The 17,368-nt window shown below is 36.2% G+C and overlaps 2 protein-coding genes across 3 annotated transcripts; one reads left to right on the forward strand and one right to left on the reverse strand.

Moving 5' to 3' along the window:
• The first annotated feature begins 212 nt into the window (after positions 1–212).
• Positions 213–13,597, forward strand: LOC111337838 (cystinosin). Of its 2 annotated transcripts, XM_022944206.2 has the most exons (11): positions 213–445; positions 1,777–1,858; positions 2,702–2,777; positions 3,657–3,772; positions 3,910–4,009; positions 4,465–4,490; positions 5,540–5,639; positions 6,314–6,433; positions 7,126–7,296; positions 8,227–8,344; positions 12,485–13,597. In XM_022944206.2, exons 1-11 carry the CDS (start codon positions 388–390, stop codon positions 12,682–12,684), a joined length of 1,167 nt encoding a protein of 388 aa, XP_022799941.1. In that variant the 5' UTR covers positions 213–387; the 3' UTR covers positions 12,685–13,597. The 2 variants fall into 2 exon arrangements, with proteins under 2 accessions (XP_022799941.1, XP_088594372.1); XM_088738246.1 differs by lacking the exon at positions 1,777–1,858.
• Positions 13,598–16,315: 2,718 nt separating this feature from the next.
• On the reverse strand, positions 16,316–17,268 carry LOC111337839 (ADP-ribosylation factor-like protein 16). The gene has a single exon (XM_022944208.2). The coding sequence runs from the start codon at positions 17,257–17,259 to the stop codon at positions 16,711–16,713; it is 549 nt and encodes a 182-aa protein (XP_022799943.1). The 5' UTR covers positions 17,260–17,268; the 3' UTR covers positions 16,316–16,710.
• Between the last annotated feature and the right edge of the window lie 100 nt (positions 17,269–17,368).

Raw genomic sequence — 17,368 nt, forward strand, 5'->3', positions numbered from 1 at the left:
TCAGAGCTGAACAACAGAGAAATTTTTTAAAGTCATAACATTTTAGTAACATTTATTAACGTTTTATGTAAACCGCGTGGAGCGGTTTATATAGCGTCGTATAAGGAACCGCTCGACCAATCAGATTACTGGAAACTCTTTGCTCAGGTCTGAAATTATACTTATAAAGTAACCTTACTTGAGTTTGAAAAGCCGCTGTACAGTTGTACATTGTCATGATCGGCGCGTGATTCGGCGCGTGACATTCACACGCTCCTAACAACATTATAATAGTTAAAAATGAATCCGCTTTTCCTGTCAGGGAAACTACAGAAACCATCCAACAGCAATAAATGGAAGCTCTCTAGAATCTTTGGAATCTGAATTTGGAAGAGATCGATTCACAGAATGGACAAAATGTGGCTCATCACTTGTTTCATTGCCGTGCAAGCACTACAGACTGAAGGTGAGATAGAGACCGGCTCTGTTGTTTACATTTAATTTCTGGCGACCTGTGGGATTATTTTACAACAAAAAGGGATTTGATCAACCCTTCATTTACACCTTTGTCAGCCAAAGCTAAGTAAATTTTTTTGTTGCTTGGAATTCAATGTCGTATAAAACCATCCTTAAACCGTAGCGCGGTTTTTGACGGCCTTATCGGTTTGTGAAGCTGTACTGGAAAACGTGCAGTATAATTATTCCTATGGGAGAGAGGTTGATTCTGATGACAATTGCTGATAGTAGAGACACCATTGTACAAAAAGCTTCTTCTACCCAATCTTTAAAAAAAGAAAACAACAAAAACAAAAAATTGGGCACTTTTTAAGCAATTTCCTTCGTAATGCAATTTAACAAGATCTTTATTTACGAAAAAGGGAAGAGAAATCGAAGTTTAGAGATACAGAAATAATTTTTATGGCCGTATATCTATAATTATGTAAACGGTAGACCTGATTGCGTCTGTGAGCAAACTGAAAGGCATACCCTCGTCAATTCCGAACTTATCATCTTTCACTTATCATTAGAGCCAAAATAGTCCCCAACACAAAAATCTTAAAAAGTCCATCATAGCACAAAAACGTGTACATGTAACAATTGTACATTGACTTTCTAATCTTAGAATTATATTATGCGAGGTGTTTGTTGGTGAACTGTCCAAACTATGCTATGAAAAAAATTATTTTTTGAATCTCTTTAAATTTGCTATTTGCAAGGGGGATTTATTTTTAATGCATGACGTGAAGAAAACACTTTTCATTCATTTCCTCTCTTGTCAACACTGCTCTATCTTTTCAGCTGAATAGTCACTAAGATATTATTAGTAAAGAAAAATAACAATCTAAACAGTATTGAAAAAGGAAAATTAGGGTCAGGAAGAGATTGTTAGTCCAGGTTGAAATCAAGGGCAGAATTACATTTAATTCATTTATCTCTGTCTACGGTTTTGTTCACGATCATTGCTCAGTGGGGCTTTGTGAGTTGTTTGAAGAGCCATTGAATCAGCGCTTAAACCCAGGGTTGAATTTAAATCCAGCTTTGTTTTATAATTTCTCTGTTCCAGACCCCTTTTGAAATAATTTTCCCTCTTCTTTTTAGAGCATTCAATCATCAAATTGTAAACAAGAGAATTACACCAAATTTTCTTTCAAGGCTTACAGATCTGAAATCAGATTTCAGACTAACCCTGGGTTATCTTAATCCAACTTTGAACTACACAGCTCCTGAATAACAGTTTGGGGCCGACTAATCCATGGGCTGGAATGTTTAATTTACACCTCTGTTTTTAATTTGAAGGTATCAAACTGCATCTAGAGTCAAAAAAGGACAAAGTTCAAATTGATGAAACTACACATTTTGAGGTTACAATAACAGAACGGTAATATTGCTATTGCATAATACTTCTTTTACAGAATTAACAGCCTCATTGATAACATTAACATATAATAGTGCTGTATAATATGTTAAACACATTGTGGGTTCTGAGACTGAAGACTCAGTGGCCTGACTGGCTCAAATGTAGAAACCGCCTGAGCTAACCGCCTCCCGGTTAGCTCAATTGGTTAGAGTGCCGGATTGTGTTGTGCCGGAGGTCGAGGGTTCAAGTCCCGGCCGGACCGATACTCATGGTCTTAAAATAAGTGAGGAAAATTTGCTACCTTTCTATAATCAAGAATTGGATAGATATTCTAGTCTTCTCGGATAAGGATGAATAAACCGTAGTCCCCGTCTCCTGCAAGGTTAGGAGACATTAATTTCCCACGCACGAGATTACTGTGTGGTGGATGTCCTCTGCTGGGGTGGGATGGGTGGGAATTGGCCCTGAAAAGCCCCTATTTGGAGTGGTCAAGTAATGTATGTACATTTGTAGATTGGTTTCAATCTGGAATGTGGCATACCAACCATTGGAGGCCATTCAGTCTTCCATTCTTGAGGCAGTATGATTTAACTTAAATATCACAATTATCAATCAGTAAGATGGAAGATTTAAAAGAGTTGAATCTGTGAGTGTCATTAAGGGATTTCCTTACAGGTATTTCTGAGAATCTTTCATCATCCCCCTCTCTATTTTTTTTTCTTTTTTACATGCCTTCTCCCTTTCAAATGATTGTCAAAGGGATCAAGGCAATGTGAATCATTAATATTTGTGACTAGTTGAACAGCTCATTATACCCCATAGGATGATTTCAAAACTAAATTTGTTTTTCTCTTCCCTAAACAGTAAAGGATCATCAAATGGTACCATAGTGGTTATGATAAATAACACCAAGCCAGGAATAATTGAAGTGCCAAAAAGGGTGAGCTTTTATGAATTTATCCTAGAATCGCATCATTGAATAAAATCTCGCATTCTGATTGGTTAACGAAGCGAGGCATTTGGCATGGAATTGCAAGTTGAAAACGAGGCTAAGTGATATTGTTTCGCATCTACGTGAACATAACAATTTTAAGTAATGCTATTTTCTTTTTTTTCTCATTTTTATTCAGTGGTGTGATTCAAGGAAAATCCATTACTTCACTCGTGAATTCCACATTTTTTTGCACTTGAAAACCTATATTGCACTAAAGTATCGACGCTTCACGACTCGTGCGATATCAGTTTTTGCGTGCAATTTAATGCGGAATTCCCTCGTCAAGTAATGAATTTATCCTAATATAGCATCTATAAGCACATCACTGATGGAATCAGTGTGCAACCCTTTCACTGCCAAGATCTCATTTAGCAATTCTCCTTACTGTTTGCTATACAATTCCTGTGATGTTAGTTTGGAGAATTTGGTTTTGGAATGACTATAGTAAGAAATCCTTTAGTGGATATTCATTTTTGTTCTTGTTTGCTTGATATTGTTTTGATTATTGTAAGGAGCAATTCTGTCTTAGCTTGTATTGCTGGGTGACTCAGGGGGATTAAGAGATTATTAACTGTATAAATAATTGAACAGTGAAAATGACATTTATCCTCAATTAACTGGCCATAACAATTGATCATAACAATTAATTGACATGTAAAATTGTGAAACATGTTTGATGATATCCTGGTGTGAGCTTTAGCTTGCAGATTTCAAGAAATGAAGGATCTACAAGGCGGAGTTTTGAAAGCAGTACTATAGTTGTACACAGCAAGATTACATGTACACAAATAAATGAGCTGAATTTTAATTCTATTATTTTGAAAGGTTCATGTGCCTCCTCTTTATGAAAAGCATTCAGTGACTGTCAAAGGGATTGGAATTGGAAAAGCTACCATTTTGTGTCATGTGCAAAATGAGACCAATTCAAATAGCCATTCTAGGTATGGTAACTATCATAATATAATTATGTACATTAAATAAATGGTAACATTCATTCTTTTTAAAATGCCTTTTTTTTTTGTTCACTGATGTACAGTTGAAAGTAATGGCTTGTTTGGAATTTCTCTCTTGGTTTTAGTTTGGACATAAGAGTGGTACACTCCATGCCTCTATATATCATTAACCAAGTGATTGGCTGGCTGTATTTTGTGGCATGGTCCATTTCATTTTATCCTCAGGTATGAAAATTTTGTAATATTGACAGAAGTGATTAACCTGTAACTTCTCCCTATAATATCTATACATGATCCAGCAAACAGGTAATGAGAATACTCAAATGTATCAGGTAAAAGTTGTTACCTTGATTGAACACCAAATTCTCCTAACCAATTTACAGGGAAATGTGTAGCAGCTAGATGAATAATTCATAATCAGATCTTGAGAATTAAAGGGTTATTAGACTTGTATAACTAACGCTACCTTCTTAATAACTGGTGGGTTCACCTCCTTAAAGAAACCTTTGAGTTTGTGGTAAAACTGTTGGTTGAAAGTTTTGATTTCTAAGGCGGATTGTAAACATCAGAGAATTTTAAGCCTCAGAAAAATATGTCTTGAAAGTGAAGAATCAAAATACTTGAATGTGTCCTTGCTGGCCAATGATTTCTGATAGAGTTAATGATTACTTTTTTTGCAGGCATTTCTCAATTGGAAGAGAAAAAGGTACGATTAAGCCATGCAATAACCCTTTTCACCTCCAGAATCTTGCAATTAATTCTCATTAATTACTGTCTGCCATTTATTTCTTAATGTAATAGAAAAATCCAAGCCCCAGATGGATTTTTCTATTACATTAAAAATTGTTTCATCTTTACATGCTCATTTATTTCTTCTAATATTAATTTGGAGAAATTGCTGTTGGACCTATAAATAATGCCCCCGTTGATAATCTTCTTTATTCTTATCACACACTTGTCTGCTTGTATTGATATGTCCAAGTCTGTTGCGGCCGCCGGCCATTTGGCCTGCTGCCAGTAAGTTTCCCAGGATCCTATGGGAAGGAGAGAGAGCACATTAGGACAAAAAAATAAAGTGTTGTTGTTGTTTAGCAAACTATAGTTTATGTTTATTGGACTCACCAAAGTCACTGATTGGAATGAAAAGGTTCATGATTACTAATTATCATCATGAGCAATCAAGATCACTGATGAAGAAAACTTTCCTTGCTGGCCACAATGAAAACTTTCCTTCCTAGTACAACAAAGGGTTAGCATAAAAAGCTAAGCCCTTTGTGAATCCTTGTGAGTAAATTTTTTTAAAGTTTTATTTCTGGCTTAGCATTTATGTTGACTTTTTTGAGTCCTTAATTCCCATGAGAGATGGCAAGACAGAATTTCTTGTTACAATTATATCAATAAAATATTCAGAGCAGACAGTGACGAGAATAAAGAGAGATATCAGTTAGGGGATTATTAACTAAATAATAACTAATTATTAACTAAATAAATTTTATAATTTGCAGAGTTTAAGAGAAAGGAGAATTAGTAAATAAGATCTGTAAAGTATTAAAGGATTTAAGATATGACTCATTTTCTATTGTGAAAGTGTATGAGACTTGTATTAAAGGTCTGGAACAAGTTATATGACAGTGAAATATGTGTAACAAGAATAAGAAAGGAAATATAGCCTGTGTATGACAGAGTTGTAGAACTGAAGATGAATAAAAGTAGGTATTGACTGTGTATAATGTAATGCAATGTTTTTTTCTTCAGTGTTGTAGGTCTCAATTTTGACTTCTTGGCCTACAACCTCACAGGATTTTTAGCTTATGGTTTTTTTAATGTAGGCATGTTCTGGGTACACGAGGTTCAGGTTAGTACAGAATGGTTTGGTTTGTTGGGATGGGAGGGACCGGAGTGGTTATAGACTAGAAAATTTATTATAATGAAACATTTTAACTTGGGAAACATTTTAGTATTCCAGGGCTCGACACTAATTTTTCAACTTACTAGCCAAGTGGCTAGTGACATCTTTTTTAGATGTTACAACAATTTCTGTCTGTTTACTAGCCAAACTGGCCAGTTGAAATTTAAAACCACGAGCCAAAACTGAATTTCAAGTCTGTGGCTGGTGGGCTGCCGTTAGTGTCGATCCCTGGTAGTCTCTTTCTTATGTGGGGATACAACGAAAATTAATTAAAGATAATGAAACATTTATATTGAAGTGTTTAGAAATATCAGTCATAAAATTATTCTGTAACATTAAGCTGGTAACTAAAAGTACAAACACCCAAGGCTGTCAATTAACCCAATTAGCACCTTTTAAATTCTTGCAAGTGAAAAGTGGTATAGAATTTAGTTGAGTGGTCATGTCCAAAAATTAAGGCAAGCCAAGCCATAGGCAGAAGAAATTCTTTCAATTTAATTGACAGGGATGATATTTAAAAAAAAATTTTAAATTATAATTTTACACCCTTCCCCCCTTAGTAAAGGTATAGAGTAAATACTTTGTTTGATGTTTATTCTGTTTTCCTTTATTTTTTTCAGCGTGAATATTTTGCAAAGCACCCTGGCGGGGTTAACCCGGTGCAAGCCAATGATGTATTTTTTACTGTCCATGCTGTTGTTCTTACTGTTATAACAATTTTTCAGTGTTTCATTTATGAGGTAAGTATTATATTTATCATATTATTTTTTTCCATTCTCTAGGTTTACCATAAGAACCATATGTTTACTATGACCAATGAGATAAAATTAATGCATCACAGAGTAACAGTATTAGCAACAAAGCTGATTAAAGGTGTTCACAAAAATTTGCAAGTAACAAACCTATTCCTAAATTTTTGAAGCAACAAAAGGCATAATCCATGATACAGCTCCTTTACCCCCCCTCCCCTCCCAGGACAGAATTTCTCCTTACAATATCAGTACAAGATCCAGCAGACAAGTGATAAGAATAAAGAAAAAATATTAATTACCGTACTAGGGAATTATTGGTTGATAATGGGCCTGATCATGGATACCAAATATTTTCTCCAAATTAACATCTCCATTTATGATAATTATATGGCAGAGTCAGTAAGTAGATCGAACCACTGACAGAAGAAATCTTGGATGTGGACTGGGTTTGGGTTAATGGCCTTGACTGCATGTTCATGTATGACTTTAAACCCAAGGTGTGTCACTGGGTGAAACTCCAATAATCCATATCATTTTTCAGACAAACTGACTTGAATAGTGTATACATTAAGATAACAAAATCATATGCGTAATATATACGGTGGCCAATTTACCATTTCAACTTTGTTGATATATCCAAATTATATATACGTAATATGTGTGGTTCATCTCTCTTTCAGCGTGGAGATCAGAAAGTGTCTCTGATATCTAAGGTCCTGCTAAGTGGCACGTGGCTGTTTGCGGCAGTGGCATTAGTAGTGACAATTTGCCATAAAATTGAGTGGCTCACTTATCTATATTATTTCTCATATATCAAAATTGGTGTAACTCTTATCAAGTATATTCCACAGGTAAATACAAAATGCAAGGAAGATTTAAACTAAAATGTATTTTTTTTTATATATATGCTAAGTAAACATAATTATAGTTTCTTCTGCTCATACAAATACAATTATAGTTGATATGCCAACTTAGATAAACAGTTCATCTTGGTCCATAAAACAGCCATAAAAAGAACTTGGCTCAATATGGTCTGTGTCCAAGATCTTGCAGGGTCACTGTCCTTGCAAACCGTCAGCCAAACCAGTGGACTGCGAGGCCTTAAGGGGAGGGGTGGTAACCTGCAATGCCAGACTGGCATGACCCATCTAGTTGCTTCATGCTTGATTTATTGGGATAAAGGAAGGGGGGATTATCGAGGTTGTAAAGAAACTGTAAAATGTGCTGCCTCAGCAGGGGATATCACTAGAAAATTGGGTTGTGTCAACTGAGTTGATCAGATAATCTTAATTGGCCTCTGAAGAGAGATTCTCAGTAAGCTGAAATTTCAAGCTTAAGCCTTTTTTTTTCAGAGCTTAGAGGGTCAATGTTCTGGGGAAAGGGTACTGATCCTCAAAACATCTGCATAAACTAACTGGAACATTAAAGCTCTGGCTGGATTGGCTACTTGACTCTTAAATCCATACTATTGTGTACTATTTACACTAGTGTTAACTACATTCATGCAATCCATGACTGTATATTTCATGGGTGTTGTTTGGTATGAAATATCTAATATACAGTGGAATCCTGATTTCTCAAACCTCCCAATATCTCGAACCAAACCTTGTTTCCCTTGGATTTGCTTCACTTGTAATTTCACCCCCGATTTCTCGAACCAATTTGCGTTTCCTCTGGAGGTTCGAGAAATCGGGATTCCACTGTAGGTATTTTGTACTTCAACTTAACATTTCCCATTATCATTACAAACCAACAATTGACCATCTACTCTTTTCTAATAGGCATGGATGAACTATAGACGTCAAAGTACTGCTGGCTGGAGTATTGGTAATATTCTTCTAGATTTTACGGGAGGATCCTTGAGTATTCTACAAATGTTCCTTTTAGCCTACAATAATGGTAAGTGCATGCACCATGACTTTTCTTACATTGCCACCATGCTTTGCATTTTGTGGAAGTCTGACTACCTTCCAGCCCTTTTACAATGAATTCCTAATGTTCCCTCCCCCTGGGTATTTTAATGAAGTATTTTCCTTTCCAGTGAGCCAGTTATTCCAACTTTCAAATTCTGTTGAGTAGAACACACTATGACATCAAAACCCATGAAAATCTTATGAAATTATTCATGGTAAATTCACAGATTTTTCAGAGGATCTTCATGGTTAAATCAATGGCATTTTCATGGACTCAGTGCCTTGAAAAAGACATGAAAAATCCCAAGAAAAACCTATGAAAATTTTTATATTCACAACCCATGAAATATTGTGTAAGGTGACGTGGAAGCCATGAAATACCCATCAAAATGGCACTTCATGGCTTTTTCAAAGGTACTGAAAAACTCATGAATTTCATGTCAAAAAAGTCATGGTGTTAAAATTCACTACGTTTTAAGGGGTTGCAGCAAATCATGACCCATGAATATCATGGCCTCTCCATGGTATTTTCATGGCACATGAAAGTTAATTGCCAGTTAGTTTTCATGGGGTTCTTGGGAATATGCAAGCACCATGAAAATTCCCTGGAAACTCCATTAATTTGGAAGGAAAAAGTCTCCACTTTACTTGCACCAAAGACTATACTCTATGCTGTATGCCAGCTGTATGCTGGCAATACAATAAAACTCTTGTGTACTAAAATTCAAATGTAAGCTGTCAAGCAGCATTTTCATGTTATACTGTTTTTTTTTGTTGATTCTGCAAATCGAAATTCAAAGATTTCTACTCAATTTTGACTGACACTCTTGGGAGTGAAGGGCTTAACTACAGTTGAACAATTGATTTTAAAATCTTGCTTTAACTGTCACAATAAAATAATTGTAATGAAGTTATCCTAAACTGCAGACTAAGCAGCAGTGTTTGTCTTTTTTTGCTGGGCTCACAGCTTGTCAAACATGACTAAAATTAAATCCTGAAACCTCCAGCTTATTGATAGATTTATTTCATTGTAAAGCATAAGCCTAAGAAATTGTGGCATGGAAGTGACCGAATGAATTCTCAGTTTTGATCACGTACCGAATATCACAATTTGAACTCACCACAAACTTTGAAAATCGTACCTTTATTAAATGGCCTCTCAACCCTTGTACTGGCCAGTCGATATGTGAACTTTTCATGTTGTCCCTTCTTTTAACTCCACGGCACCAACGACTTGCTTTTCATTTATACCACTCACGCTGTTCTTGTTTTCCCATTGAACAACGGTAAAACCCATCTTCAGAGATGTTATGTTAAGCAAAACAGTTGAGAAAAGAAATAGTTTAACGCACGAGCGATCAACCGATGAAAAGTACATTCAAAGATGAGCGCCAAATTGAGTTTTTCTTTGTTTCTGATCACGGGTATGATCACGTGGATATTTTGGGAATTGTCATTGGCTTGTAAAGAGAATCCGCTGGCTTGCCCGATTGCAGGCACAAGAGAAACGCACAAGATTATACTGACTTTCACTGACTTCTCCGACCGGAGGATGGATTAACTTGGATCCATGTTTTGAAGATGATATAAATAATTATGTGAACTCACTCTATGTAGAAATAATCGAGAAGAATCAAACATACTACAAATGAACGGTTTGTGGCCAAAAGTTGTCAAGGAACAAAGACTTAAAACCTTGACTCGAGTTGTTCACGGCAAAGATGAAAAATAACAGAAGCCAATCACAACTTTGAATGTGATTGCAAATGCGTTTTACCCTCATTATTCTAAAAGATGGATACCACCTTAGGAAGTATGAGAGATGCCAAGATGATCACAGCTAGTGTACCTGAGTACCCAAATCAACAAAGTTTGACTGTAACAAGTGTTCAGCAACGCGTTCCAACACAGCCATCTCTATTCCTTAGTCTTTCCCTTTCAGTGAACTAGGAGTGGTGCCAATAGAGTCTAGTGTTTCTCATAACGAAGAAACATTTGAACAAGAGGAGAAAGCGACTATGGTGAGTTGGAATTCTCGCCTACAAATGGATGTGCGTATTCTGAAGCGTTCCCATGTTCATGATTATGTTTATGTTTTATGATTTTGGCACATCTGTGGACATGTGACATTTTTGCATCACAATAAAAGCTTTCTTGATTATGGAATCCAAGAGGCCTTTGAGGTTAGAAAGTAAATCCATGATCGACAACCTGCAATTAACATAATTGACTGCTACTTCATGAAAAAATGCCTATTAATGTTTTGATATACTAAAACTTAGTTTGAATAATAAATTTAATAATAATTTACATTTATATAGCGCAGACCACTATGTGGATCTAGTATAATTTCAGAGCTGAGGAAAAAGTTTCCAGCAATCTGATTGGTTGAGCGGTTCCTTATATGACGCTGTTTAAGATGCTCCACGCCGTTTATATAAAATGTTAAAATAAAATGTTAATAAATGTTACTAAAATGTTATGATTTTAGAAATTTTTCTGTTGTTCAGCTCTGAAATTATACTAAAACAATTATTCACCTCAGGCTTGGTGAATATTGTTGAATAATCCCTTCGTCTCAGGGATTATTCGACGATATTCACCTCGCCTTCGGCAAATAGTTGTTAAATATTCAGTCGTACTTCGCAATATCGTAAGGTAACTTTATGTTAAAAGTAACTACAAATATGAGAAACTATTAAAATCTACAAACCTATGCGCTCAAAGCTAGGGAACAATTACCTATTTCATGATAAACATATACATGTATGTTTGTCTCTATATGGTATGTTTTGTATAGCATACCTTTTAATGAACCAAAGTTTTAAGCCTCTGAAATTACTCCTTGTCTTAAAACTTCTACATTCAAGGTATTGAGAATTTCTTGGAATTACTTGATTGCCATTCATGGGGCATGAAATTAATTCTGGTGCTCAGGAAACTAATGGGTCATGAAAGTAGGCTTTTAAAGAAATTCATGGGTCATGAAAGTAGGCTTTTAAAGAAATTCATGGGTCATGAAAGTATAGGCGTTTAAAGAAATTCATGGGTCACGAAAGTAGTCTTTTAAAGAAATTCATGGGTAATGGAATTCATTCTGGTGACTTTCAGGGAAATTAATGGATCATAAAAGTAGACTTAAATTCTTAGGTATTCAGGACTTAAAGTAACCCCATGAATTTTCATTTTGCAGTATTCATGGGCCAAAAATGATCTTCATGGGTTTTTCACTAGAAATTCATGGCATTTTCATAAAACTACAGTTCATAGTGAACTTGGGAAAGACAAAGAGATTGACTTGTGTATTTAAATGTGTCTCGCTAGAAATGTGTTTCTAGTTTATTGGAGATCATTTGCAGCTTTAAAAAAATAATAGGAAAATCCACAAAATTTCAGGATCTATGGTAATTACCATATAATAATAATAATAATAATAATAATAATAATAATAATAATAATAATAATGCTCTACCAAAACTTTCTCATGCCATTGCAACATTTTTGTTGCCATTGCATTCTTGGTTTGTTTATCCCATTAGACACCCTAACATCCGTATGCATATTCCCCATATTGTTCTCTATACATTTCCTAAGGTGTTAATTGACAAGGAGAATTTTTTTAACATTCAAGAGCTTCTCTATTTACATGGTGATCATTTCCTTTATTTTTTACTCTTGTGACCTTATTAAATATTTGATTCAGGAGTGATTTGTAAGGAGAATTCAGATGCTAACTAGTCAGTCTTAGAGGTTGAAATGTTTTAAAGTTCCCTTACACTAGGAAGAGGGCAATAACCTCTCCTTAAAATTGCAGCAGGGGAGGTTGAGCGGGTAAGAGTAACTTAAGCATTCAGTTTCTCCCCAAAACATGACCCCTGAGTCGCACAATTAGAACTTGCACAAGAATAAAGTAAATGATCACCAACTGAAGAAGTCCTTCATTGTTAAAACCATTTCACCTAGCTTGTCGGCAACTAAAGAAACAGTAGGGAGAATATAGATTGTAACGCTAATATTATGTACAGTAACTGCATGTCAAGCTGCATCTTCTTAATTACCTTCATTCTAGCTTCTATGAAGGTTTGAAGATTTTTTCAGTCAAGAAATTTTTCATTTTATTTTGCAGATGATTGGAAGTCTATATTTGGTGACTTTACCAAGTTTGGTTTGGGAGCTATATCAATTCTATTTGACTTGTTATTCATTGTTCAGCACTATTGTCTTTACGGATCAAAGCATCAGAGATATGAAGTAATTGTAGAAAGCATAGATCCTGAGGAACACACTGAGAAAGCACTGAATTCTTATGGAGCAATTTGTCCATAGCTTGTTATTGCTTTTTCACATGATTTGAAATGTTCAAACAAGAAACTTTTTATTCACTAGTATCCGTAGGTTTTTAATTCTACAGCAGAATTAATCCTCATTACAGTACATTTTCTGTTCAAGGAACATGTACTGTGAACTGAAAGAAACTTACTTCATTAATACTTGCATTGAAGGGGCATTGTTGTTCAGTCATTATTATTGTCTAGGGGACAATGGCGCACAGTATTACAATGGTAACTAGTTGTTTCACCAATGAGTTGTTTCACCAATGACCTGTTTGCGAATGTCCGAGTTCATTTTGCCAACTTCTCAAGGAAGTTAGCTAAGGCCTCATAGGCCCTTAATTCACTAACCTATTTAACAAAACGTTTAGTGATTCCATTCGCTGAGGTTAAGCAACTTCTACTCAACCAAAAAGTCACAGTTCATTTCAATAGTTGTCTAACTGACTGCAATTCATTACAATTTGTATTCATTAAATAGCAAGCTCGTATGTCAGTAAAAAAAAAGGACACAAAAATTAATAGAAGAATAAATGCATGGCTATGAATAAATGAGGAGGATAATTTTTGTAACATTTCTTCTCAAGGGATGTCATGCAATGATCAGATATTGTCTTATATTATTTATGTCCTAAATACCCTGGAGCTTAGAAATAATTTATTGAGCCACAAAAAATTTTATGACATGGATTTTTATGATTTTAATATTTTTTAACTGGGAGTGTCTAATTTTCAATTTTCAGTGGAGAAGATATAAAATAAGGTTACCTCAACACAAATCAAGTCCTCAAATATTTACTGTGTTTGAAAGTGCACATATGTACATGCGATCAAATGCTGAGTATGGTGCTTGACATATTTTTCAAAATGAAATATGTGAAATAAAAGGGATTCTTTAAAAATGCAAATTCAAGGAAAGGATCTTGTTTTTGTAATAGTTTGACTGGTTAGTTGAGTAATGGCAGGCATCTGAAGGTCCACTCCTATAGCAAAGCAGCCCCTTATTCACAGCTAAGTGCTTTTCCCCAGTTTCTAGCCCTTAAGGTGGCTCGTTCCAGTTTCCTCGCGCAGGGAAAAGTTCACTCTTGCGTGACGCGCGAGAGAGAAACGTGCGAAAGAAGCGCGAGATCAAAAGATGAAAATTCAAAACAAAGATGGCGGCGCGTGGAATTTTTTCTACTTTTGTGGGAAGTTTACCTAAGAGCTTGTATTTGATGTGTTGAGTGGCCACTATGAATGCAGGAGATAGAAACTCAGAGAACGAAGACGATTTTCGGAGAAGTAAAGGTTGCTTCACTTCACATTTAAATGAAATATTCAACCGATATGAAATCTTGCGAAGGCGAAAAAAGAAGAACTCAAGTGAAGGATAATCTACCTGAAGTGGAAGAAGACTTTCAAACTTAAAGGAAAATAATATGATATAGCCAGAAGTCATGTGTAGGATTTTTTAGATGAGCTCGGGAGGCGGTCTTTGACGGCTGTTAAATGATTTTCTTAGCAGTAAACGTCTGTAAACATCAGATCGTAGGTGCCCCGCGAGCACACGCAATTGTCAGCGGTAGTTAAAACAGATCATGAGCAAATGTTGATCTTATAGAATCCAGATTTTTAAAACGCGCGTGGAAATTGCGAAACTCACGAAAGCTATTGCATGAAAACAAGTCCGGTGACCTCTTCTTTTTATTGTTCCAATATGATAATAACGTCGAAAGGAATCATCAGAAAAAAAACTAGAAAATTCTACGGAAGAAAATTTGTGATGTGTGACAATTGTCCTTTTTGTAGATTTTCTGAACTCCGCGCCGTACAATTTTTTAAAAATCTTTGTGCATTTTCCTTTTCAAGTACCAAAAGCAATCACTGAAAAAAATCAGGGGGTCACCAGGTTAGTTTTCGAATTATTTAAGCCACAAGCTAAAAAATGCATCTTAATAAGCCTATGAAAGCGTTGCCATGGAAACTGCTAGTGACGAAATGACACTTATTTTTGGATAACCAATGATTATGTAATTCAACCCCGTAAAAGTATTCAACTGGCCTTGGTCAGTCTTTCTGTTGTATTCGTTCAAAGTTTCAAACCATCAAAAATATGAAAACCGGTACGAGCCACCTTAAAGCAACAAAGAATACAACTACAGTGGTCAACCCCACCCAACAGCCACCCCACAAATACAGTCACCTCAGTACTATGGCAACACAGTTACCTCCATAATGTGGTCACCTTGTTATAACGGCCACAAATACAGTGATACGTGTTCTTGTAAAACACCCTTGTGGTGCAGCAGTCACCCATTAATATGGCCAACATCCCAATTCTAAAATCCCATCATAGAATTCTTTATAATTTCACCCTGATAACAAAGAAACTAGTGTTGAATTCAGAAGACCAAAATGCCTGTGACAGGTTGTTTTCATTGACCTCTGTCATTTACCGAGCAAAAAGCCCATTCAATCACTTCTACCTGTTTTCATTGCAAACAGGATACAAGAAATAATTCATGATGCTGACATCTGCATATATAGGCAACTAGCAAAGAGATTAAGACATTTGATCTTGCTCTGGTAATACAGCCAATTTGTTTTGGCCCATTGGTTACCGTATTTACATGGTTCCAATGTACTCTTGAACCATTGGATAACTGTCCGACCCCAAGAGGCAATGTGAAACTTACTAAGTATCTTACCCAATAATGTGGTACCACAATGGTGCCAGGGTGCTGGAGAGGGGATACTTCTCTCAATGTTGGGTCCAATGAATTAAAGAAGCTGGCACACCGGTACCTCACCATGAACCCAAACACAACTAATGAAGTGTCTTTGAATCTTGAGTTAGGGTTAGGTGGTCAAAGCTTTTGGGCTTAACATTAAAAAAATACACCAGCATAACCTGGGGGCACTCCCATAATTGGGCTACGCAGGGTTTACCCCTCAGAGGTTAATTTTAGTTCTTGTTCTCTGAGTCAGTGCATACGACTTCACTACTTGTCATCTTTCACAAGGTGTGTTTCTGGGCTTGATGCCTTGATCAGGAAGTGAACAGTGGCAGCATATAGGCTTTTTCTATTGTTTGAAGTAACAATTTTCAATCTAATTAGGAGTGTCATGTCTGAATAAAGCAGACGTGGCAACAACAGATCAGGTACCCTAATCTGCAGCCAGACTCCTGTTGGGGCAGGAGCTTTTTTTTACCCAAGAGGTGTTCAATTCAGCCAGCCCTCGCCAGCGACAGGGCTTTCACTGAAAATATGGAACACGCCATTTGCCCCTGAATCAGTTCAAGTTAGCAAGGAAAGTTAGCTGGAGGAAGTCTGCCAGACCTGGCTCACCTTGTTTACTGACTCAGACTATCAAGTGGGCAAAACCACTGGTTCATTGACACCATTCTGCGGATACTTTCAAACTAAGTGTAACTGAGCCGACACATACAGTAATCTGTTTTAGAACCAGGAAGCATATTAAAGAATTTTGTGGCTGACGGTGCCTGGGGTTGATAACCTTAATTGGTCGCACACACACACCATCAGTGCATTACATCTGTACTAATTAATAAGCTAAATTATGCACACATTTTGATTGGTTCCTACTTATCATCTGTTGGAGGATAAATGCATAGGTGACATCACTTCTAACAACATTTTGCTACTTTATTACACAAAACAATAAAGTCCATGTTGCCAGCTTATACTGTTCAGTGATATAGATCATAGCAAGAACATCAGTGACACGCATCTACAGCTCATGGACCTCTTTTTTTATTCTTGTCACATTGTGACATCATCTGTGATTTACATGGAGTGACGTCACCAGATCAAAACAAAAATTTTGAATAGATAAAAAAGTAATTTAACCATAGATAACCCAAAGATAAAAGTAATTCGTTTTCCAAGAACAGGAATTTTACACCTTGGTTACTTGTGTTTTGATAGGCTCAGAACCTTGGAAAACCAAGAGATAAATGTTTTTTCTATTAAACACCAAAGGAAACAAAAGATGCTTCAAAACAGGTGTTTATTTCATTTTACTTCGAACATTTCTCCTGCAGCCATTTTAAAATTTGATTTAAGCCTGTCCCTTCGCGAAAACTGCACTCCAAAACTGTAATGTCTTGCCTGGCGTTTGCTGATATCTCTCTAAGTCTTATTAAAGCGCTTATTTCACTCACACTCAGGCGATCTGGTGAATCAATCTTGTTGAAAATCAGAAGAACGGGCATATGTTGGGTCTGTTTCGAGGCGAGCACTTCAAGGAGTTGAATACAAGAAGATGCTACCTGGGTCTGATTTGCCGTGTCTATAATGTACACTAAATGGCTTGCGTCTTTGAAATAATTACTCCAAATTGGTCCCATTGCTCCTCCAAGTTCCCTGAAGGTATATTTCTTTCTAACGTATGTTACAGTGACCAAATTCACTCCAATTGTGGGAATTGTTGAAGGTGTCTCGCCAATATCTTGCTTGTGTTGGGCTTGCGCTAAATTCTGCTGGGCAGTTAACATTTGAAGCCTTTTCAGCATAACAGTTTTTCCGACACCTTCTGGGCCCAAAACTAACAGCTGTACTTCTGCCATTGCAAAAAGTTCACGAGCGTCTTCTTAAAAGAAACAAAATGGCAGAAGCAAAAACAAACTATCGGCTGTCCTCGAGTATCTTCGGAAAACTTCGTATTGTGTCGGGGTA

The sequence above is a fragment of the Stylophora pistillata genome, chromosome 11, assembly GCF_964205215.1.
Source record: "Stylophora pistillata chromosome 11, jaStyPist1.2, whole genome shotgun sequence".
NCBI classification, from domain to species: Eukaryota; Metazoa; Cnidaria; class Anthozoa; order Scleractinia; family Pocilloporidae; genus Stylophora; species Stylophora pistillata.